Consider the following 23376-nt stretch of genomic DNA (forward strand, 5'->3'; position numbering starts at 1 on the left):
GAAGAATCAAGCTGAAATCACGGCATCAAGGAATACCTCTCCACTGTCGATTCTGCTGGTACTGTTGTGCGTACACCTGATCACGGCGATCGCGAATCTTGAGCTGATTACGGTAGGTTTTGTGCTTTTCAAACGTCTTATTTCAGTACATTTATGGGTGTAAAAATGATTTCCAATCAATTACAGCTCTTTGACTTAGTTATCATCCTTCATGAGTATGTAAGATCACCTCAGCTATAGGGGAGAGCGGGGCAATAACGGACAAATTTTTAAAATTCCCATTCTGAGCCAACAAAAGGGCCCTCACTCTTTATTCTTTTGTGGGATATACATATTAGGTATACGCATGGTGTGACATGTACAACCGATGAAACTGCTCATTTAATTTTGAGTTACCTTTGTTGAAAGAAATTGCCATTGTCCGCTATTACCCCATCCTCTTTGGGGAATAACGGACAGCTATGAGGGGAATAGCGGACACAAAGGGGAATAACGGACGCTTACCCTTGTATTGTTTTTAGCTGTTGATAACTGCATTTAATCCACATCTGAACTCAAAAATGGTAAAATACAAGTACTATTCTAATGTGTGTAACTTATATCTAAGAAACCCAACCACAGTGGCGTAGCTAGGAATTCCATAGGGGAGGGGGTGGCATATTATTTATGAACTGGCAAAATTACCGACTAAGTAGAACGTAACACGGCTGCAGGTCTTAAATTATTTTTTCCGACGTAATGATCAATAATGGGGTGGGAGAAAAAGGGACACGCCTCCCCCCCCCCTCTTTCTACGCCACTGCCCCCCCCCCCCCCCCCCCCCCCCCCCACTCCTCCATCTCCAAGTCTCTGACTCATTCTTTTAGTTTGTGTAATGGTCAAGACGGGCATTTTTTTTTTCATCTCAAAATCATTTTAAATTCAAACTACATTATTTTGTACACTTAATTATGAGACGACTCCTAAAATTTTTTAATTTCAGTACACCTACAGGCTACAGTCATTTCAAGATGATAGAAATTCTGAAAATGGGTCGGGAACACTATATGCAAATATTTCGCTTGTTTTAAACATTATGAACTATTCGGCCGTAGTTGTAAAATTCCACACTTTTCTACACTATTTTACTCTTATTCATATTTCAAGTGTAAGCAACTGATATAAAATTGCTGAACTACATTACGAATAGTATCGGAAAGGTAAAATACAACTTTAAACAACCCAACACAATAACAAATTCAACTTCATACCCCTAATTTGGGGATGTAACCACCCACCCCCTCCTACCTCGAATTTGTGGATAGGATAAATGATAAGTTTGAAAATGACAACAACTATTTTAAAAGCATAAATTTTAAGGCTTGTTAAAGGTAGTGGATCTCATTTGCAAGCCAGCTCTAAACATCTTGAAATTTGGCATGAATGAAGAAAGTACTATTCTGATAAAATGTATGAATTTTCAAAGTTGTAGGTTGTAAAACATTTAAATGCGATATAAAAATCTGAAGTAGTTTTTTACTGATTTTAACACACGCGCAATGGGAGACAATTAAAGTATAACTCATACTGATTAAAAAATCACATTTATTGATAATAATTCAACTTAGAGTTAGTTTCCAGTTCTGATTTTCTCAGGTGAGTTTCTAAATGGTGTTTGCTTCTTCCTACCAGGATATTTATTCAGTATCATTTTTTGGGGGGCTGCAAATGAGATCCACTACCTTTAATGACGAATAGGCCTAACAGTCAAACTGATTATTAAAAAAATATGTCTAATTATGCATGCAGTTCATAAATAATGAATGAGAGGTGAGCACATAATTAGTTATTTGCCTCGAAATACAACTGAAATTATGAAATCATATCGTTCTGTACTGGACATACTCAATCAATGTTCACATTGCATCTCAGCAGAGCCGGAAAGTAATTAGATTTACTTATTTTGATCTAAATTTCTTCCGAAACAGTACCGAGTGGATTGATCAGCGACATAAGTCACAAACATATCCACCAGAACCTGCACCTGACCCGTAGTCTGTACAATGCTCATGGGCCCAATTGTTGCAGCGGACACATCGAATCCAATCCTCCGTAGGGGGGTCAAGATACTCCTCTTTGCAGAAGATGCAGAACCATCTTTTTGCTGGTTTCATGTTCTTCTTTCCAGCTTTTTTGACGCTCGCCTTTTGTTTCTTCACAGTTTGTTTGTTTGTCTGGTGGCGTATCTTTCCTTTTTGTTTGTTTGACTTAGCCTGATTTTGTTTCTTTTGTTGTACTTTGTCCTTTCTTGATTGTTTTGCCATGAGAACTATTTTAACTGGCGTGGATGTGATGATTTCGGATTGTCCCGCCTTACGCTTTCTTGGCCTACTCGATGGTTTCCCTTGCCCTTTAGGCAAAGGAAAGAGCTCGTAAAAGGATTGACTATCATCACTGGTATCCATGCTGACTTCAGCTGTACCTTCGCCTACAGAACAATCTGATTCTGTATCCTCTTCATTCTGGTGGAGATCAGGTGGGGTAGCATTGAGGTTTGCAGCTTCATTTGCATGCAGATTCATCCTTGAGGGAGCTTCGTCTGTCCCTGAAGGAGTCATGATTGGAGCAGTATCGTCTGTCCCTGAAGGAGTCGTGACTGGAGCAGTTTCGCCTGTCCCTGAAGGAGTCGTGACTGGAGCAGTTTCGTCTGTCCCTGAAGGAGTCGTGACTGGAGCAGTTGTGTCTGTCCCTGAAGGAGTCGTGACTGCAGCAGCTTCGTCTGTTCCCGAAGGAGTTGTAACCGGAGCAGCTTTGTCTGTCCCTGAAGGAGTCGTGACTGGAGTAACGTCATTTGTCCCGGAAGGAGCTGTGACCGGAGTAACGTCATTCGTCCCGGAAGGAGCTGTGACCTGAGGAGCCGTATTCACGGGCAGAGGTTCTGGAGGCATAAGTGTATCTGCCGGTGCATACTCTTCATCATCAAAGACATCAGGGTTTATTGGCCATATGCCAGTGCATCGGAATCCAGAGACTGCTTTGTCTACAGTCGCAATCTTGGAGTATGCCTTGTTGAATATGTTTGCAACATCGTAAGGAGTGATCCTGCGTTTGAATGTTTTTACGAAGTTGGAGCTCTGTCTGGCAAACGCATTTTTTAGGGGGCCATATACTGTTCGATCAAGGGGCTGCAGTTTGTGTGATGTGTGTGGAGGTATCGAGACCATCACGACACCATTGTCGCGGCAGGTTTTCCATGCACCCAGTGTAGCATGAGAAGTATGGTTGTCGAGGATGAGGAGGACTTTATTCTCTGGAGTAGCACCAACAAACGAAATGAAATGTTTCAACCAATCGACAAATAGCTCACTGTTGATCCAACCCGATTCAGAGGCCTTCCCTGTAGATCCCGGAGGACATCCATTCATGAGTGCTTCAGTGTAATTCTTCCTCGGAAATATCAACATGGGTGGAACATATGTGCCACATGCACTGATGCAGCCAACCGCCGTTATAGTTTGCCCCTTTTCTGCACTGGTCAGCTTTCCGACTTGTTTTTGTCCCTTTCCAGCCACAACTTTGTCAGATTTTGCTATGTTGGGCGATGTTGACAGTCCAGTCTCATCGACATTATAGATCCGCGAAGGGCTGATGTTGTTCTCACTCAGAACAGAGTTGACATTGTCAAAAAACCTCCCAACTGCTGTTTTATTGAACCCAATTGCCCTGGCAAAACTAGTGGCTTCTGGGGTTCTCAAAGCAAGCTGTGCGTTTCGACGAAGGAACCCCGCAAACCAATCCTTCCCAGCCAACTTCGTCACAGGATTGAAAGGGTGTTTGATTTTGTTTCTTTCGGCGTATTCATACGCCATGTGTCGTATTTGCTCGGGACAGAGTCCAAAGAATGAACGGCAAACCTCCATTGCATAATTTGCAAGCTCTGCTTCTTGTTCGGCCGTAAAAACGCTGTACTTTCCGAGGTGACATTCATCTTGCTGTCGTCTTGCATGCTTGTTTTTCCCACTTTTTGCATCATGGAGTGTGGACTTTGGGATGCCCGATCGCTCAGCCACTCGGCGCACGGATTCTCCTAGTTCGATTTGCCGTAATGCGGCTCGAAGATCCTGGGACGTCCACGACTTTCTCTTCCCTGTGGCTTTATACTTTCTCACCATCTGAAAAACAGTAATAGGTATTTTAATCATCACATGAAATGATTTGATTGAGAAAACTTCAAGAGAAAAAAATTAGGGGGTAATAGCGGACATATTGGGGTAATAACGGACATATGTCCGTCATTGCCCCAAGTGACGTTCGACTAATAATCCCTGGCTACACTAAAACAATCACGGAAATATTTGCTCACATCTCATTGACAACAATCCCAATCCACACCAAATCTTTCGAACATAGGGTCATCACTCATTATCGATAACAATATATACTTATGATCGATTATATAATGCTTAATATCTTATTTTGATGGGTTTACTTACCGTTAATTGTGATAATTTCGCCAATAAAGGACGAGTGGAGCTGACACTTTGCACATGTCTACGTTATTCGTCTAGCGAAATATGGGCGGAGTCTGGATCACGCCACCTACCGGCAAGATGGTGAAGTACTAGTGTCCGTTATTACCCCACGTCCGTTATTGCCCCGCTCTCCCCTACGCAATTCCCCCACGATGAATGATTTGTTGTGTCAATAATAACAGCAAATTGTGGCTGTACGAAGGAACAGCTGATCACGGCGATCGTGAATCTTGAGCTGATTACGGTAGGTTTTGTGCTTTTCAAACGTATTTCCGTAAATTTATGGGTGTAAAAATGATTTCCAATCAATTACAGCTCTTTGACTTAGTTATCATCCTTCATGAGTATGTAAGATTACCTCAGCTATACGCAATTCCCCCACAATGATCGATTTGTTGTGTCAATAATAACAGTAAAAATTGTGGCTGTACGAAGGAACAGCTGATCACGGCGATCGTGAATCTTGAGCTGACGATAGGTTTTGTGCTTTTAAAACTTTGTTTTTCCGTAGATTTATGGGTGTAAAAAATGATTCCAATGAACACAAACAAACAATTTCACGACGTGAATATATAGTTTTGGCGGACGATTTATTCTAGATTGAAAACAAATTACACACAAATTCCCTGAAAAGTGCACACAGTTTGCCTATAGATACGTAAATCCCACTGGGTTGCATACACATTTGGTGACGTCGCAGATTTGACACTTTTCGTAGCCTTATCGAACTTTTTTCCAGTGCTCAAATTTGGTAAAAATAAAGATTCTTATATTCAAAGCAGAGACAACTTTATTGCATTATTTATGTCAGAAAGTAATCAAAATAACATTGAATGATGGAAAACAGTCAATTTATATGATATTATTTCCTGTAAATTTCTTCTTCAATTCAAACCTTTCAATATTTTGTCGTAGTCGCGCTCTGCTTGTAAACAAACGCAATTTGGTATAGTGTGGCTTCCAGACACTTTGCCAACCCTTTCTGGACTCCGCGGCGACGAAGTCTCCGTTCGGCAAAGGCCTTTGCCGAAGGAAAAATCCTTTGCAGGACAAAACCACTATACTAGTTTTCGACATTGAGGGCGTTAATATCCTGAATAGCGAAATAGTACGGGCAGAGGGTCTGGAAGCCAGACTTAATTTGGTACCGCATTTGGCCCAGTTTGTGTTTACAGTGAGAAAAGGCCGGGTTCGGCCGCGGCTTGGCCGCTGCCGAGACTACCTCCAGAACTTGGCCAAATGCGCGGCCGATTTTGGTCCCGCATTACAATTGGCCTTTTACATGAGGTCAGCGACAAAAACTACCCCCAAAATACCAGTTTCAATCAAAGTGACTTGTATTCATCTCGGCATGAACGACAAACTGCAGTGACCGAAACCGAGAAGAGAAAAAAATGTAAATCGACGTATCGATAAATCAACTAGACATTATAATAGGTCTATTATAATAATTTAAATGACATTTATGCTGGTTTTTTTTGCAAGCTACTTATCTATTTTTTTTCCTCGTTATTTGCCACACCAAGGAGGTTTAAAAAATGGAGTTCCAACTGGCTGTTATTATTCAAACAGCCCTCATTTTTCTATTGATGCACAGAAGAATTCCAAAGGTGCACTTGTGCCTTTGATGACTGGGGTTCTATGCCGCCGTCTGTTTGAGCAATCTGAAGATTAATTTTTAACTTATAGCATAATATCGGCTATATTCTGCTTGTTTACTTGTCAAATTAAATTAATGTACACTTAATGAGAAAGCATATGAAACAAAAGTAAATCCTGTCCAGGATAATGTGCAAAAATGTAAACCTGAGCTGTATGTCGTGAAAATATATGAAACTGTACCTCACTACAACGCCGACAAATGAAACTGATATTGTATAATTTTCAAGTATAGTTCTTCATTTATTTATATGTCATATTAGTGTAAAGTCATGTAAAGTCGAATAATTTTGATTTTTATTTCATCAATTTTGAACAATTTTTATTCGCACATCCCCGTGTCTGTTTACATGTATGTACCGCTTGTTTTGTAAGAAGGGACGGCGAAAAGTAATTACCATCATAAAGACATATCTTCCTTTGAGAGTGACGAGTCATGGTGCAATAACACATAAATCAATATTGTCTTCCTATCTATTGGGCAGCTCCAGTTTAGCACAAACTACAAATTTATCTGAGTGGCGGCATAAAACATGGGATCAAAGGGAATGAGACTGTTGTTACTCCATTTTCTTAAGCTTCCTTGGTTACACTAATTGTTTTGTCGAAGTACAGTATTGTACTCACCATATCCATGACGGAGAGTTGCCCGTGGGCGAAGGCGATGGAGTTTGGAGGCGTGGCCACCGGAAGCATGAATGCGAAGGAGCATGCAATGCCGGCTGGGAGCATCATGTACAACGGGTTCCTTCCAAGACTGGTGCTCTACAACAAACAAAGCACACACGGAGTGTCTTTCGATTTCGAAACAATAACATAATTTCATCAATGGCGTCGATCCCTAATAATTGCACTCTACAAGAACAGTGTTATGATATCACGTGCCGACAGAAGATTAGTAAAGGCCTCAGCTTTATAGATGAGAGAGAAATATTGCATTTATATTCTTATTGATTCGTGGTAAATTGGATAGATGTAAAAGCCAGTTTGACTTCAGAGAGACTCTTACACTGCTGTGAATGCGGCAGCCACTTACACATTCTTGATGTGCCCGTTTTTAGATCAACGCAAACGTAGGCTGATATTCATTACAGTGGGCCGAATGCATAAAACAAGCAATTGCTTGTAAGCAATTGCTTCAAGCAAAAGCACAAGCTCGTCTAGCAAAAGGTCTAGCTCAAGCAATTGCCTAAATCCATATGCATAAACTTTTGCTTGTGCTTATACATTTTGCTTGTCCCGCACAAGCAATTGCTTGCGTTTTCAACAAAAAGGACGTCACGCCTGTGCGAACAAAAGAACAAAGGCGAGTGTGACAGCATGTATTTGAAAGGGCATGTGTGTACGGAAACATTTCCTGACATAGCAAATGAGCTATGAAATGACACTCATAAAAGCACACCCACAGACCCACACACACATCTATACACACACACGTACTGGCATGATTCCCATCACTGCGTATAGTAGCCCGGATCTGCCAGATCGCACGTGGAGTGAGGTCTCCTTGCCCTCCACCAAAGTCAGACATCCTACCAGTTTTTCATCACATTTTGCGTGCTAACCACTGGACATTCCCGTTGTTGAAACCAAAAGTTTCTTACACTACTTAGGAGTAATTTCTTCTAGATTTATACCAATCCTGCACAAGTGTGGTCTTTCTTTTTTTTTATATGAAAAATGATACTTAAAAGGGAACGTCCCAGTTAAGCAAAAGCTCAAGCTCATTTTACAGAGCTTGGAAAATCGTAAGCAATTGCTAGCAAGAACAAGCAAAAGGAATGCTTTATGCATACGTTTTTAAGCAAATGCTTGGTCTCTAAGCAATTGCTTGCAGGCAGCAAGCAATTGCTTGTGCTTGCTAGCAAAAGCTTCTGCTCGCAAGCAATTGCTTGTTTTTATGCATACGGATTCAAGTAAAATGCTAGCACAAGCAATTGCTAGCGTTTATGCATTCGGCCCAGAGGCTGTGCGATCTATCCAGCAAACCATTACGATTGTTTCACCTAAAAACCGATATTCAACGTAAGTCTTAATTGATTATCGAAATCGAGAAGAACTTATCACAAGATGGCGTCCTATTTCAAACACGATGCCGATTAGGCAAGTATGTATTTCAATCGACGCTTTTTTTGTTTAAATAAGGGCATGCCATGTGAACAGGTATTTTTCTTTCCTTTCAAATTGTCTTCTTTCTATTAAATTCAAAATATTAATATACTTCTGTTTCCACCAATGTTATACACAAAAGGTAATACATTATACAAATCATACAGGTTATAATAGTATGACAATTTGTATGAAGAAAAAGACATAAAGTAAGATAAATTATATGTACTCTCTAAAAAAAAATCGAGTGAAAATATTCACTCTTAAAAGAGTGAATACAAAAAAGAGTGAATTTTGAGTGAAAAGGTTCATTTTCACTCGTTTTAGAGTGACCTCAGGGATCACTCCAAAATCTTCGAATGATATCTGAGGTCACTCCAAATTGAGTGAAAATGAACATTTTTACTCAAAATTTATTCCAAATTCACTCTAAACTCACTCTTTTTAGTATTCACTCTTAAGAGTGAATATTTTCACTCAATTTTTTTTAGAGAGTACATGTATGTACTTTTATATATCTGTATATCTATCTCTCTCTCTCTCTCGCTCTCTCTCTCTCTATATATATATATATATATATGTATATATATATATATCCTATATTTCTATATATAATATGAATCATCATAATGATGAGGAAAACAATGCATACTTTGTAATGGTGGCAAAAGTCAATATAGCGATGGAAAAGAGCCATTCGAGACAAATATGCAAAATTTTTATTTTCTTTTTACCCTCTATGCAAACAGCGACTTGCTCAAATTGTAACTTTGTGCTTATGTGTCTACCACGTCGTTATTTTTCTAGATCTTAAAAAATGCCCTTCCAGAGTCCACGTGAAAAGTTTCATTGCAGTTTGTTGTGATGATGATTGAGATATCGATATCAAATAAAATGGATGTCAAGTTATTGAATGCTTACGAGCTCTGCGAATATTGGGATAAAGATGGTAGCTGTGGTGGTGTTGCTTGTGATTTCGGTAAAGACGGCCACGATTGTCGAGATGACGAGAGCCATAGCCGCAGGGGGAAGCCCTCCAAACACTGTTAACTGGCTACCAAGCCATGCCGACAAGCCAGACACCTATAATGGTGAATAACGAACGAACGAAAAATCATAGGTCTCAGAGCAATATGCAAATTGAAAGTATTCGCTAGTGTGAATTCCGTCAAAAGTCAGTGGATACTCTGCAGCACATTTATCCAGCAGGTAGTATATAGTTTTATAGATTTGTCAATCATGCATTATTGGTGTCGAATCTTCTAAAAGTCTTTTATATTTTCTTTCGTCAGAATTCTGCTGTGAATCTGCGGTGTCCAACTCATTACCAAAGTGCACCATCTAATATAGGATGAGAAATCATGACAAATGCATAGCTTTCTACCACTGTAAGGCTCGAGTATTGTAATTGAGCTATAAGAATTCGTAATCAGTAAAAAAAAAAAGTGCGTGCCCTATAACTACAGATGAATCTAATATTGAGCAATCAATAATGAATTTGAGGACGAGAAAATCGTCAAAAGACGATATCCTCAATTAGTGGGCTCACTGAAATAATTAAAGTAGCGACCACATTACCGACGTGTCGTCAAGCTCATTTATTTGTTAAAAAAAATGCTTTTGCCAGACTTTACTCGCGCTTTTTTGAAAGGTTTTCTGCTGTCAACTTTATCATGGGTCATCTCTATGACATCGCATTCACTATGGGACTCATGATAATATACAAAGCTCCATCTGGCATGGAATCAAGACGTTTGATTTTGTCAGCCTGGGTACCGTTTCATCAAAGTTGTCAGCCCTGACAAGTTGTCAGTCTCCGAAAATCACCTTAGTAACAGTCAGTGACCAGAGCTCCTTAGCCAATCAAAAGCAAGGGTTTTTTTTTCTGAAATTGTCAGAGATTGACAACTTTTCAGCGCTGACTATATTGATGAAACACCCCAAGGTCTTCCCGGAGGACAATGCTACAATAAATTATACGTCAAGCAGCACAGTGCTTGCGCTGTTCGGCCGCTGTCACATTTCAGCTCAGACCTCTATAGTATATCAAGTAAATTGTGTGTGTGTGTGTGTGTGTGTGTGTGTGTGTGTGTGTGTGTGTATGTGTCGGAGGCATTCTATGCCAGATTTTCTTTAGGGTGCGACGTAATGCTGTCAAATTTATTATTTAGTGAACAATTGTCACTGAGCAAAACATGAAAGCAGATGTATACTTTTACAGTTTTTCAATCGATGAGGGAGTAACAGCTTGGATGTTTTGTCATGACGATAGGAAAAACAATAAAAAGTTATAGTCAGAAGTTTGAATACCTGATTCCACGTCTACATAATATGGCTGACACATCAATCATTGGCAGTCAATCATGACAAAGCGGACACTTCCCGTCTAAGTAAGATGAGGATTGATTGGTAGGATGCGAAAAATGTCAAACTAATACCGAAAATAATATCAGGTCAAGCGACTAATAGACATCGACTGGTGTGATTTCGCATCCGAAAACGAAGTAAACCTCGATGAATGCCGAGGACACTGATGGGGGAATCCCCGTGATGCCCCCGGGATGTAAAACATCGGGTTGGAGTTGCAGGGAGATTTTTCAATGACGACAGGTATAAAGATTGATGTATTCAGTATCTTGGTGCAGATTTATGACTGCGATGTTTGTCAGAATATAAACGCGGCAGGATAATAATTAAAAACTTAAATCTGGTGTCCTTGCCTTGCAGGCCTCGGCCATGGCCGCTCCGCCCCCGAGTAGCAGGACGACGTTCCACGCAATCTTCTCATGAACAACAGGCCAGGTTAGAATAGGGGTAATCCGTGAAGGTTTAACAGACGGATCTGGGCAAGAGAAGTTAAAGGGTGGAATAAAATCTGCTGCAGTCCGTGTATGGTACACATAAGTCCACATGACATTGCCAGATGGTAAGAATGTTATGTGCCCCTGCAGTTATCTCTCTCTAGAATCACCAAGTTTAAATACCTCGGCCCGAATTCACGAAAGTGGTACAAGTAAAACCGTGGTTTAAACCATGGACAAAAACCATGGAGCGCCAAGTGTCGCATGGAATATTTCGTTACGAAATCAGTCATTTCGTCGATGAAATGAATATTTTGTAACGAAATGACATTTTCCAACTGAATGAATATTTCGTTAACGAAACGGTCATTTTGTCGACGAAATGACCAATTTCGTACCGAAATATTCCGTGCGACACTTGGCGCTCCATGGTTTTTGTCCATGGTTTAAACCATGGTTTCATTTGTACCACCTTTGTGAATTCGGGCCCATATGTGCATTTTCCAGGAAAGGATTGACACAGTACTTTATAAATCTCGCTAGGTTTTCAACACGTTTCAGTGAAAAATATTAACTCCAAGTCACTTTCTCTTCCTTTATACTTCTGTTCCTCTATTGACAGTTGAAGAGGTGACGGAAGAGCACAGAATCAACGAAAATCTGTTTCCAAAATGCATCGCTACAGTAAACAGATTCAGTGTCAGATTTTTGTCAAACTTTCACGTGGTGTCTCTTTCTGCATTCACTACAGAATGTACTCGGGGAATATTTGAAGAGTTTGTTCGCAAAAACCGATAAGTCCATTTTGAAGATTTTGAAGTACGGTCTCTGTCATAAAGTACTAAATAATACCTTTTAAATGATATATTGGTCACTACATATAAAGGTACATTTTTGAAGTTATGGTCAAAAGAAGCAAATGATATTTTCTTATTATTCTCTCTATTTTTCTTGACCTTTAATCGCAAATATCTCCATTTGGCAAATATGGACCTATCGGTTTTTGCGAACAAACTCTTCATTTCCTCTCGAAGAGGTTAACTAGTGCCATCTCACAAGGCTTTTGTTTCTACAAACACGTACAATTACATGGTTTTCCGTATAAAGAACTGGGGTAGAACACAGGGTTGATATCACAGGATTTGTAACCGTTTCGTCCCTGTCTGGAGCAGAAGTAAGGCAGTCGAGAAGAGAACATAAAGAGGAGCAGCGACACGAACATCACGGACGTGGCATCGGTCACATAGCTGCAAAAATACGAGACGGATAGATATTTTGACCAACCAAAGATAATTAGCCCACTAAGACTTGCGATTCCCAACCAAATAGTGATCGTCTTCGTTTAATCATGTTTCGAAAGTGATTTTTATTTCAAGAGTTCAAGCTCCGCATTAAAGACTTTATTTACTTTTTTCTCGGATCTTTAGGACCAAATGCATTTTTTAATCACTTGTTTGCTTAAAAACACTTATGCGTATCAGGAATTAAAGTATACTAAGCATATTTTCATCAGCCTTATTGTATATGTGTTAAAACAATTGTTTTACTGTTAACATGTAAAAAAAAAAAAAAAAAACTACAGCACGCCTTAACAGAACATTAACGATCAATAAACCTTTTTTTAATATAACAAACGTATACAATAGGTAGATTGCAATATTTGTCAATTTCAAACACCACAATTGAAATTTCGGGATGCAATGTTCAAAGTTTCTTTATCTAGATCATCAAAGAAGCTTTACATTAAATTTAAATGTGTGGGACATCGACAAATTAATTGTATACTCTACAGAAATTAAGTCTGCATATTATTGTGAACAAAGAAAGATACTGGTCTAATACACAAACACAAGGAAAAAATAGAGGGCCATATTATAGAGGAAGGTCTTGATTCTGTTAACCTCATTAAATCTTAGGATTAGTGTTGTGATATGCCTCCTTCTGAAAGAATTAAAATCGTTTATTCCCGAGAAGGGATCACTTCTCACGTAGCACTCGACACGCGACCAATTTCAATGAAAAGAAAATAATGGTCTATACAACAGTATGCACTTTGCAGGGGTATACTTTTTATGAAGTGCTCTGCCGTGGATATGTATTATTGTTTTGTCTTCCTTCAACGTGAATTCGTTTACACTGCAGATAAAGCGCAAGAGATATCTGAAATGTCCGTAGTTGGTACAAATTGAGGCGGGAATGAGTGGCAGCGAAGAATTAAAAGGACACTCAGGCCAGAGAAGGGCATGGACTCTAATGTAGAACTTTGATCCACAGGTAGAGCCTGACTTGTGCTTGCCATTTGTAAACACTATCCATACAGTGTATAATAAAACTCACCCATCCTCGAAAGCGACGGACCAACCACTGACGAACTTGGGATCTCGTGTTAGCCAGAGCAGCACGAGAACAACGAAGTGAAACAGGATCGCCCATTCGGCTAATCTAAGAGGAGCAAGGGGAGAAAGAAGGTGTGTGTGTGTGTGTGTGTGTGTGTGTGAATGAGAGAGAAAAAAAATCGTCGTATGTTCACTCAAAATGAAGATGCATGAAGTGAACACACAAAATGGTGCCGTCTACTTCGATATGAATATCAACTGAATCCGTACCCGGGCAATTACCCCAGAGGGCAATTACCCCGGCTAAATACTGGTTAGTGGTGAGGTTAGGGTAAAGATTAGGGTTAGGAGTTTGAGTTAGGGTTAGTATTAGGTTCAGGATTACGATGAGGATTAGGATTAGGACCGGGGAAGGGTCCGGGTTAATTTCTCAGGGGGTGAAAATGAAATAAAAATGAACAATTTCATTTCATTTCATTTCATTTCATTTCACTTCATTTCATTTCACTTCATTTCATTTTATTTTATTTCATTTCACTTCATTTCATTCCATTTCATTTCACTTTATTTCATTTCATTTCACTTCATTTCATTTAATTTCATTCCATTTCACTTCATTCCATTTCACTTCATTTCATTCCATTTCACTTCATTCCATTCCATTTCATTTCCTTTCATTTTATATCAATTCAATTCATTTCATTTCATTTCACTTCATTTCATTTCACTTCATTTCATTCCATTTCATTTCACTTCATTTCATTTCATTTTACTTCATTCCATTTCACTTCATTTCATTTCATTTCATTTCACTTCATTCCATTCCATTTCACTTCCTTTCATTTCATTTCAATTCAATTCAATTCATTTCATTTCATTTATTATTAAGTTTCACACAAATCAGACAGTGTTGTATTTACAACATCCGTCCATGACAAACACATAAATTATAAGGTATAAGTGCCGAATGTACAAATAGCATTTACATGGCACAAAATCAACTGAAATTATTCTCAAGTACATTACATTCATGACAGATAAATAAAATTGTGTGTGGTGGGAACCATTGTAGAAGCAGATTGTTTTTACATAGCACGTCCACATCTAAAGCAGAGATACGTTGAATACCTTCTGGTTATACAGAGAACTATAAAACACTGTTATAACCAAACAATTTACGACGCAATTAAGTTAATAAGCGCATCCATCAGTTCCTACGAATTCTAACCAATGCGCTTGAGGCCATTACATTAAAACACGTTTCCGACATCACATTAAGTTTAACGAACAAGTACATATTTTTACAGATCAAGATCATCACGGCACAAAAACCGCTAGCACTTCCTCGGCACTAATTGTCACCCACTGAGTTAGTACATAACAACATTATATTCTATAATGTAGGCCTGATTTATACTGACAGAAAACTTGAACGCTGCCAAAACTCGCAATGCTCCGAATGCTGGGTGATTGCTCTTCTTAAAACATTCAATTTTTTGTTTCTGAAGTCAAGGCAAAATATGCATAAATGCAATGGAGCTTAAAATGCAGACAGCACGAGTTGCTGGAACTTGGTAAATCCAGATTTATCAGCTCGTCTGCTCTTGCAAATGGGTCATCCCACGAGCCCAATGTCCACGAGTCACATCGCCCACGAGCTCAACATTGAGAAAAAAAAAACACGAGTCATACAGCAGAAACAAGTCATATACAGCCCATGAGATCGTCACTGGACAAACAAGGCCCGTGAGTCCAACCTTTGGCACACAAGATCAACGAGTCAGACATTGGGGAAAATAGAAGAAGAAAAGATCAAGGAGACCAACATAGCGTACAGTAAGCTCCGTAATGTAACGAAAGTTGGACTCGTGGGCCTTGTTTGCCTGTAGTGTCTGACTCATGAGCCTTTATCTGCCTATTGTGCACGTGGCTCGTGGGCGGTTTTATAAGACTCGTGCTTATCAGACTCGTGGCAGGCACCCCTTGCAACAAGCCTCCGGAAAAAGAAAATCGATGGGAGCAACACAAGAAAACTTAATAATTGTATATCCTACTCACGACATTGGGCCCAGCTCCGCGTAACTTTTCCGTATCACCGCCTTTGCACACTCCTCCTGAGCATTTCCGATGTTTTTACTGGTCCTCTGTAAGCAACTGCATGGTGTAGAGAAAGGAAACATTTCAAATGAGAAAAGGTAGGATTTCGCGAATACTCGTGAAAATGTCATATTCAAAAATACTACCAAAAAGTTGACATTTCTAAACCTTTTTGTCAATATTGTGTCAGGATTGTATACAACTTCCTTCACGTCGAAATAGTGGTGCTTATTTCAACAGCAAAAGGTTTCTCACACGGAAATCGTGAGATAAACCAGCGTGGCAGAACTCTGTTTTCGATAGCTGATAAACCTAGAACTGTTAGGAATGTATCAAGTTCAAAACAGAACTGGGCAGAAACAATAATCATGTTGTTTGCTGAAAACTCCAATGCTGTAATCGCCCTTCACCCTTGCGGGCAAGCTATATAGGTAAGTATTGAATTTTTTTCCTTCTTTTTCTCTTGCTTTATATACTTAAATCGGGTTAGCAGTTCATCTATGACACACTGCCTAGAGAGTCACGTCGTGAAAGGTTGCTTCTATAATCATCTATTTTGATATTCTCTTATATATACTAAGTCAAGGAATCCCACAATATCTGGGTTCCATTTTTACAAAAGGAAGTTGACATGATGGTAAGTTTTGCTGCAACGGCAAGTATAGTATGACATGGTAACGACAAGAATCGTCTTTCCTGATTGGCTGTTGCCACGAGAACTTGCCCTTCTAGGAAGAATTGTTAACCTAATATATTTTATGAAATGGGGCCCATGTGGTCATGACAACCATTTCTGGATATTTTTGAGATGGTATGTCTATATATATCCATAATAATAATGATAGTGATATTGATTATAGGGGTTTTATTTATCCAAGGTAGCCTCTTCGGTGCTGCCACTGCTTTGCCAGAGGGCCCTGCATGCAGAGGGCTTAAGCATGCCATTAAGTCCTTTTCACGTTAAGCATAACATCCCAAACGTATATGATTGTGCTGTCATATCAAATAATGACATAGACAACAATAAATGAATAAACCATAAGTCTGAACAGACTCTCAAAATATATTCAATGACGAAGAGTTTAGACAAGTAGTATTACATTATTATCTAAAAAAATGATAAATGACAATTTCTGTTTTTAAGCAACCTCCTTTACCGGAAACTGAAGATTTTTCCTTTTTTTCCTTTGTATTGTCAGTCTCAAATAACATACGGTGCAACCTATCTATAAGCCGTCAACTGTTTATAGCGGCCACCTGCTCATAGCGGCCACTGAAAAAATCCCCACGAAATTGCTGTCTTAAAAATCCTTTATATAGCGACCACCTGCCTAGCGCGGCCAGCGGTCACTCATTTCGTATCCCGTGGTGAATTCTTGTATTCTCCTCAGTGTGTATATCAAAGGTTTGTTTGATTGTTTTGCTTTTTTATTCAACTTGGTCCGAATTCACGAAGGTGGTACAAATGAAACCATGGTTTAAACCATGGACAAAAACCATGGAGCTCCAAGTGTCGCACGGAATATTTCGTTACGAAATTGGTCATTTCGTCCATGAAATGATTATTTTGTAACGAAATGACAACATTTGGTAATCAAATGAACATTTCGTCCACGAAATGATAATTTCGTTTACGGAACGGTCATTTCGTTGACGAAAAATGACCAATTTCGTAACGAAATATTCCGTGCGACACTTGGCGCTCCATGGTTTTTGTCCATGGTTTAAACCATGGTTTCATTTGTACCACCTTCGTGAATTCGGGCCCAAGTGTTGACAGCTGACTGAGATGTTTGCTTGCTTACCAGCAGTCGAGGTACATGATCTGAAGCCAGATCCAACAGAGCAACAAGCAAACAACCATCCCGGGAAAAGCGTACATCATCCACGTGCCGAAGTTCAGCCCTGCCTCCGGACCGTAAAGACTGTATATGTACGGGAGAGAGTTTAGAACATTAGAGAGTTTGCAACTGATTGACAAATTGCCCTACATCGACTTAAATAAGCACAGAATTGATCAGTGTTTTAGTAGTAGCCATGATAAAAAAAAAATCATGGGGGTACATACTCGAGCAGGATTCGAACCTACGACCTCCTGATCACCGGACAGGCGTCATCTCCACTAGACCACCGAGCTTTCGCCCGACAGCAAGTGTTGGTTCTAATCCTTAGAGCATGCATTTTTTTAGCATGCTCGTTTTGATAAATTGAGATCCTGACCCCTAGGGATGCTACTTGCCAAGTTTGACGAAAATCCATCATGAGGTTTTCAGGAAGAAGATGAAAACGTACAATTCAGGCCCCCATTTGGACCTTCCCAACCACCCCCACCCCCATCACCCCTACCCCCAAGAGGGGCACCCCTGGATCACCTATGAACAAACTTGAAACTACAGTCATTAATGTACTCATTCATAGTATTATCTTAGCTCTATAACTTCTGATTCTAGAGAATATTTTTAAAGATTCCTTCATTTTGGGGGTGTGGGCCCCCTGGGGGCCCCCTGGGTGGGGCATGGTGCCCAATTTAACAAATTGAGATCCTGACCCCTTAGGGATGCTACCTGCCAAGTTTGGTGAAAATGGGTCATGGGGTTCTCAAGAAGAAGATAAAAATGTACAATTTAGGCCCCATTAGGACCCCTCCTCACCCCCCTCCCCTGGGTCCCAAGGGGGGGGGGGGGACCCCTGATTCTGCCATGAACAAACTTGAAAGTACAGTCATTAATGTACTAACTCATAGTATTAACTTAGCTCTATCACTTCTGGTTCTAGAGAAGAAGATTTTTACAGATTCCTTAATTTTGGGGGGTTTGGGCCCCCTGGGGGCCCTCTGGGTGGGGCATGGTGCCCATTTTAACAAATTGAGTTTCTAACCCCCTAGGGATGCTACCTGCCAAGTTTGATGAAAATCAGTCTTGGGGTTTTCAAGAAGATGATGAAAATGTTAAAAGTTTACGCACGACGCACGACGCACGACGGACGCCGGACGAAGGGCGATCGCAATAGCTCACTTGAGCCTTTGGCTCAGGTGAGCTAACAATGCAAAAGCTCCCTCGTATGCAGGGGGCGTCGATCCTGCAGGACGGGGAGGGGAGGGCTGAAACGTATCATTTTGTTCCCTAATGATTTCCGACATGACGAGAATTTTCTTGCTTTTTGTGATAGAAAACTGTCCAAAATATTTGTTTTTCCAAAGTGTGCACCACATTGCTGAGTTTCAATTCTGAAAATGCAAAACTCTCTCGAGTGGGAAGGGGATACCTCCTCCCCACACCCTCCTAGATAGTCGTTTGGTCCTTTTCCTGTAATAGACTTAGCACACTTCGTCTTTTAGATTGACAAATTACCAAACGTTTCATCTAAAGTGTGCACCATGTCTGTCACTTTAATAGTTAAAAGAACCCCCCCCCCCCGAAAAAAAAAAAACAACCAAAAGTTAAGCTGAGTGGGAGGAGATTTCTTCTTTTAATAACCCTTTCCCCACTTGGTTTCCCTTAACAACAAAAAAAAAAAAAAACAGTACACTTCGAGGATGGACAACATTCCGAGTTCCATCATCAAATACCTATAATGTGTTTATGAGATTGGTTTTTATGTGAATTTATATTCCAAGAAGCAAAAGCCTCCCTCGTGTGAATGACGTCGATCCTCGGGGAGGGGGGGGGGGGGTAGCAATCGTGACCTTTTATCCCCCAATAATTCCCAAAATGAGCAAAATGTTCTTGTTTTTCTTTATAGAAAACTGTCCAAATATTTTATCCAGAGTATGCACCAGATTGCTGAATTTCAATTCTGAAAATGCAAAATCTCTCACGCGGTATAGGAGCGGGATACCCCTCTCACACCCTCTCCCGTTCGGTCCTTTTCCCAGAGACTTAGTTCTCATTTAAATTGACAGATTTCCAAATGTTTCATAAATGTGCTTCAATGTGCTTCAATTCTCATAGATTTAAAAATTCCCTCATCCTCTTTTAATTTACCTTTCCCTCGCTCTGTTCCCATCCATTGATTTAAACTCTGCACACTTTTATTGGGGATTGACAAGTTTCCGAATATTCCACAAAAGTAGGCATCAGATCGTTCTATGTCAATCCTAAAAATGCAAAAGCTCCGTCATGTGGGAGTGCGCTACTCCCTCCCACACCTTTCCCTTCTGCTGACAACCCCCATGTATCATTATCCTAGTAGGCCTACATAGTGATATCGCACACGCGAAACAAGAGCTGGGATACCACGATTTAATCATTTAATTATCTGTGAATATTTCTTTTTCTTACTTTTTTGATAGGAGAAAAATCCAAAATTTTACCAAAAGTGTGCACTAGATTGCTGAATTTCAGGCCTGAAAATGTAAAATCTTCCTCGTGTTGGAGGAAGGATCTACACATTCCCTCTGCTCGGTCGCTCCGCTCCTTCGCAAAGATATTCCAACTCCAAGTCCCCTCCCCTTGTGAAAACGGATCGACGCCCCTGCCCCTCCCATTCCCATCTCTCTCTCGGTCGCCCCGCTCTCTCGCACATATTGTCCATGTTTTCCCCTTCCCCCTATCGTTAAAATGGAACGATGCCCCTGGGGATGATTGCTTTAATTAACTAAAACCAAGAAAATTTAGAAACACAATAGCTACAGCTGTATTTTAACAGTAAAGGAAAATAGCTTCTATATCATTACATACAAAGAAATGGATATCCATATTACCATTTTATCGATTTCATTTGCGCATTATGCGCAGGCTAACGCTATTATACGTTTTTGAAAGTGGGAGGGATGTCCAAATCGTCTGTCAAGCAAAAAAACAAACAAACAAACAAACAAAAACGAACAAAAAACAAACGAACAAAAGAAAAAAGAAACAACAACAACAAAAGAGTCTTCATGTTTTTGAGGTGAATTTTCCGCCGAAAGTCGGCTGACAAGTAAAAACAAAACAAAAACAAGAACAAACAAAAAATCGATTGATGGGGAGGGGGGAGGGCAGCCCCCACCAAGCTTCTCCTCCCCTCCTCCACTCCGACTGTTGCACCGGTCCTGTTATGGTCCCTTTTAATCACGATTGTGATGGTGACTATCACCGATCATCCCCCCCCCCCCCCCCCCAACTCCTCGTTAAGGATTTACGCCGATGCATAATCGGTGTTTATTTACGTCCATGAACATAATGAAGGGCAATTTGTCCTCCAACAGCAATAAAAACAACCCATCAAAAGTCATCAATCTGAATGATGTATTTTTGTCTATTACATACTGCTCTGTCGTGTTAACGATTGCCGCTAGCTGTTATTATCGGCCCATCGTATCATAAACAGCAATGCTTGGTTGGTAGGTCATGTTTCTGTCGGGCTGTGCAACATTTACGCGCTTTCAGCTACGGTTAAGGTACGCATAAACTTTGAAAAATGGTGATATGAGCAAGGAGGTGTGATACCGCCTTAATACGAGTGAAGTTTGTCAAGACCTATACCTACGTATGAACTTGGGTGCTGATAACCAGGTTGGGTCCAGTGCCGGTAAGCGTGGCCGTGCCACCGATAGTGGCGGCGTAAGGGATGCACAGTGTGATGGCCTTGCAGAGCAGCCGATACTCGTTCTTCGACTTGCTCCGATCCGCCTCGTCGGCCTCATGATCAGGTCGTGGTGGTGCGATCACCATGGACAAGTCATCATCCACCACGTCGGATTCACGGGAACTGAAAATTATGAGATGAAACGAGTAGTTGCTTTGGTGATGTTGAATACAGAGAGACTTTGTTTTTAAAGAGAATATGACATTCCAACGATATGTTGGGTATAGGAATGTCTGCACTTTGTTTATGCAGCATGTGAATTACCTAATTGACTTGCTCCAATCCGCCTGATCGTCGGCCTCAGGATCAGGTCGTGGTGGTGCGATCACCATAGAAAAGTCATCATCCACCACGCCGGATTCATGGGAACTGAAAATTGTGAGATGAAATATGAATTGGAGATAGGAATGTCTGCACTTTGTTTATGCACATGTGAATCACCGAATTAAGAAAATAAGTATTGTTATAATTAACGGGTTAGTCAAATACCGGTTAGTGATTGGCTAAACACAGTCGCGTGATTGAGGCACATTGGTTATGTTCGCCCATGGGCAGAACATTTTTGTAATGTTCTCCCATGGGAAAACATTTTCACGTAACAAAATGACAAACGACTGAACGATCATATTTTTCACGCAGTCGATAGGATAAATTCGCATATTCTATACAATGTGAAAAAGGAGATGACGGTTATTGTAATGCGTACGAAAGTGTGATTTGACTAACCCATAATAATGATATAACAGATGATGACATTTGTTATCGGGAACATGTACCAAACGTTCCACCCACAGGGTTCGAAATGCTATTTCGGGAGGCTATAAGTTCCTCAACTTCGTCTCGGGACTTATAACCCCCCTAAAAAGCATTTCAAACCCTTCGAGTGGAACATTCGGTATGTTAATTCCCTCCCCCGCCAGTCATTATCTATATAATGGTGTGCCTGAATTTTCACTTGTATCGACGTAATCCAACTGAGCACTTACTAGCTTCGTCGGGTCATTGCATTTTTTTATTGAAGTAATATACAAATATCGACTGCTAAAAATATTTCTGATATTGGAAGTGAAAGTTGATTTGAATTTTGCAGTTAATGGGGGAGCGCGGTGTTTGAAACAAAGAGAATCTTTGTCACGCTTTCTAGACGTAAAAAATCAATGACAATTATTTCGCATCAATTTTACTGCGCGTTCCTCTTTTTCGATGATCTTATGCAACTCCCTCATAACTACTGTGGTATATCTTGTCATACTTATAGGCCTGTCTATAGATTGAAAATTGCGTCCACCCGTAGTAGCTTTTTCCCCTTCCATCAGGAATATAGTCTCACGTACGTAGGCACAGTTTAAGCATACGGTATGTAGAACGTCCCTCATGTCTTAGGCCATGATAAACGGTCTGAGGTGTTGTGCTCATGCAAGCGCAAGGACTCCAAGTTTTGACAAAATACAATCAAAACTTCTTTAAAGATTTCTCTCAGTCAAATGTTGTCAGTAGGAAGGTTTTGGCTTTGAAATTCTGCATTCAAAATTGAACACAATCATTACCACTGACTGATCGGATGCCTGTTTTCAAAATCTCATCAAGGCGTATCTGCAGCAAGTGAACTAGAAAGTGGCTAATACCTTCTTAGAGCATAAAGAGTGTTTGTACAATGTACATTTGATATTTACTCTATGTAGACAAATCCTTATACACCGATGCCACAAGAAATCTCAATATTCAATACAGTTTACATAAAGTAACTATCCCAGGCCTGTATGGTTTTCAAAAGAATGAAAAGAAACGCTGACATCGCTGAATGAAATATCAATGTTTTTAAAACAAAATTTTTCTGTAATCTAAGGTAAGACCATATTCTGTTTTTATTTCGAGGATGACTAATAAGGTGAAATTACTGTAAGCCTCCATGGGCAAGACGTAATAAAATCTGACCGTTCTTCATGAATTATTTTCCCACCTGTAGGTCATATTGTTGCGCTCCTGTATGTATTGAACAGTTATCGTATTTTTCTTACCTATCATCAACGTCACCGGTGCAGATATCCATCAGTTGGATTTCGCTATACTCCGTTTTTCTGGGCTCCTGTCAAGGTAAATAACGCCATCATGAATCATATATTACGTGCTTGAAATATGGATGAAGTTTCAATGAATACAGAATAACAAGTCAAATAAATTGGTCGAAATTAGGGTCAAACCGGGGTGATTGACACAATGCCTCTGTGAGCTACATGTAATCGCCTTTTACTGTAATTTCAACCAAACCTATGCCATGACAAGTGACAGTGCGGT

General features: G+C 40.1%; 2 protein-coding genes across 2 annotated transcripts in view; both read right to left on the minus strand.

Annotated features, from left to right (window-relative positions):
* The window catches only part of LOC139713481 (Na(+)/citrate cotransporter-like), a 76343-nt gene that overhangs the window by 12144 nt on the left and 40823 nt on the right, over positions 1-23376 (minus strand). The window contains exons 4-13 of the mRNA XM_071625209.1: positions 23100-23167; positions 21346-21450; positions 20983-21204; positions 17319-17438; positions 15475-15570; positions 13418-13522; positions 12230-12327; positions 11000-11121; positions 9201-9362; positions 6798-6935 (exon numbers count right to left, since the gene is read on the minus strand). Coding sequence (XP_071481310.1) covers positions 6798-6935; positions 9201-9362; positions 11000-11121; positions 12230-12327; positions 13418-13522; positions 15475-15570; positions 17319-17438; positions 20983-21204; positions 21346-21450; positions 23100-23167 — 1236 coding nt within the window. The remainder of the gene's footprint in view (positions 1-6797; positions 6936-9200; positions 9363-10999; positions 11122-12229; positions 12328-13417; positions 13523-15474; positions 15571-17318; positions 17439-20982; positions 21205-21345; positions 21451-23099; positions 23168-23376) is intronic.
* LOC139713488 (uncharacterized) lies at positions 1370-4628 on the minus strand. The gene has a single exon (XM_071625216.1). It carries the CDS (start codon positions 4179-4181, stop codon positions 1983-1985), a length of 2199 nt encoding a protein of 732 aa, XP_071481317.1. The 5' UTR covers positions 4182-4628; the 3' UTR covers positions 1370-1982.

Source organism: Diadema antillarum, unplaced genomic scaffold (genome assembly GCF_040938485.1).
Source record: "Diadema antillarum isolate AM-2024a unplaced genomic scaffold, OU_Dant_1.0 seq00001984_RagTag, whole genome shotgun sequence".
NCBI classification, from domain to species: Eukaryota; Metazoa; Echinodermata; class Echinoidea; order Diadematoida; family Diadematidae; genus Diadema; species Diadema antillarum.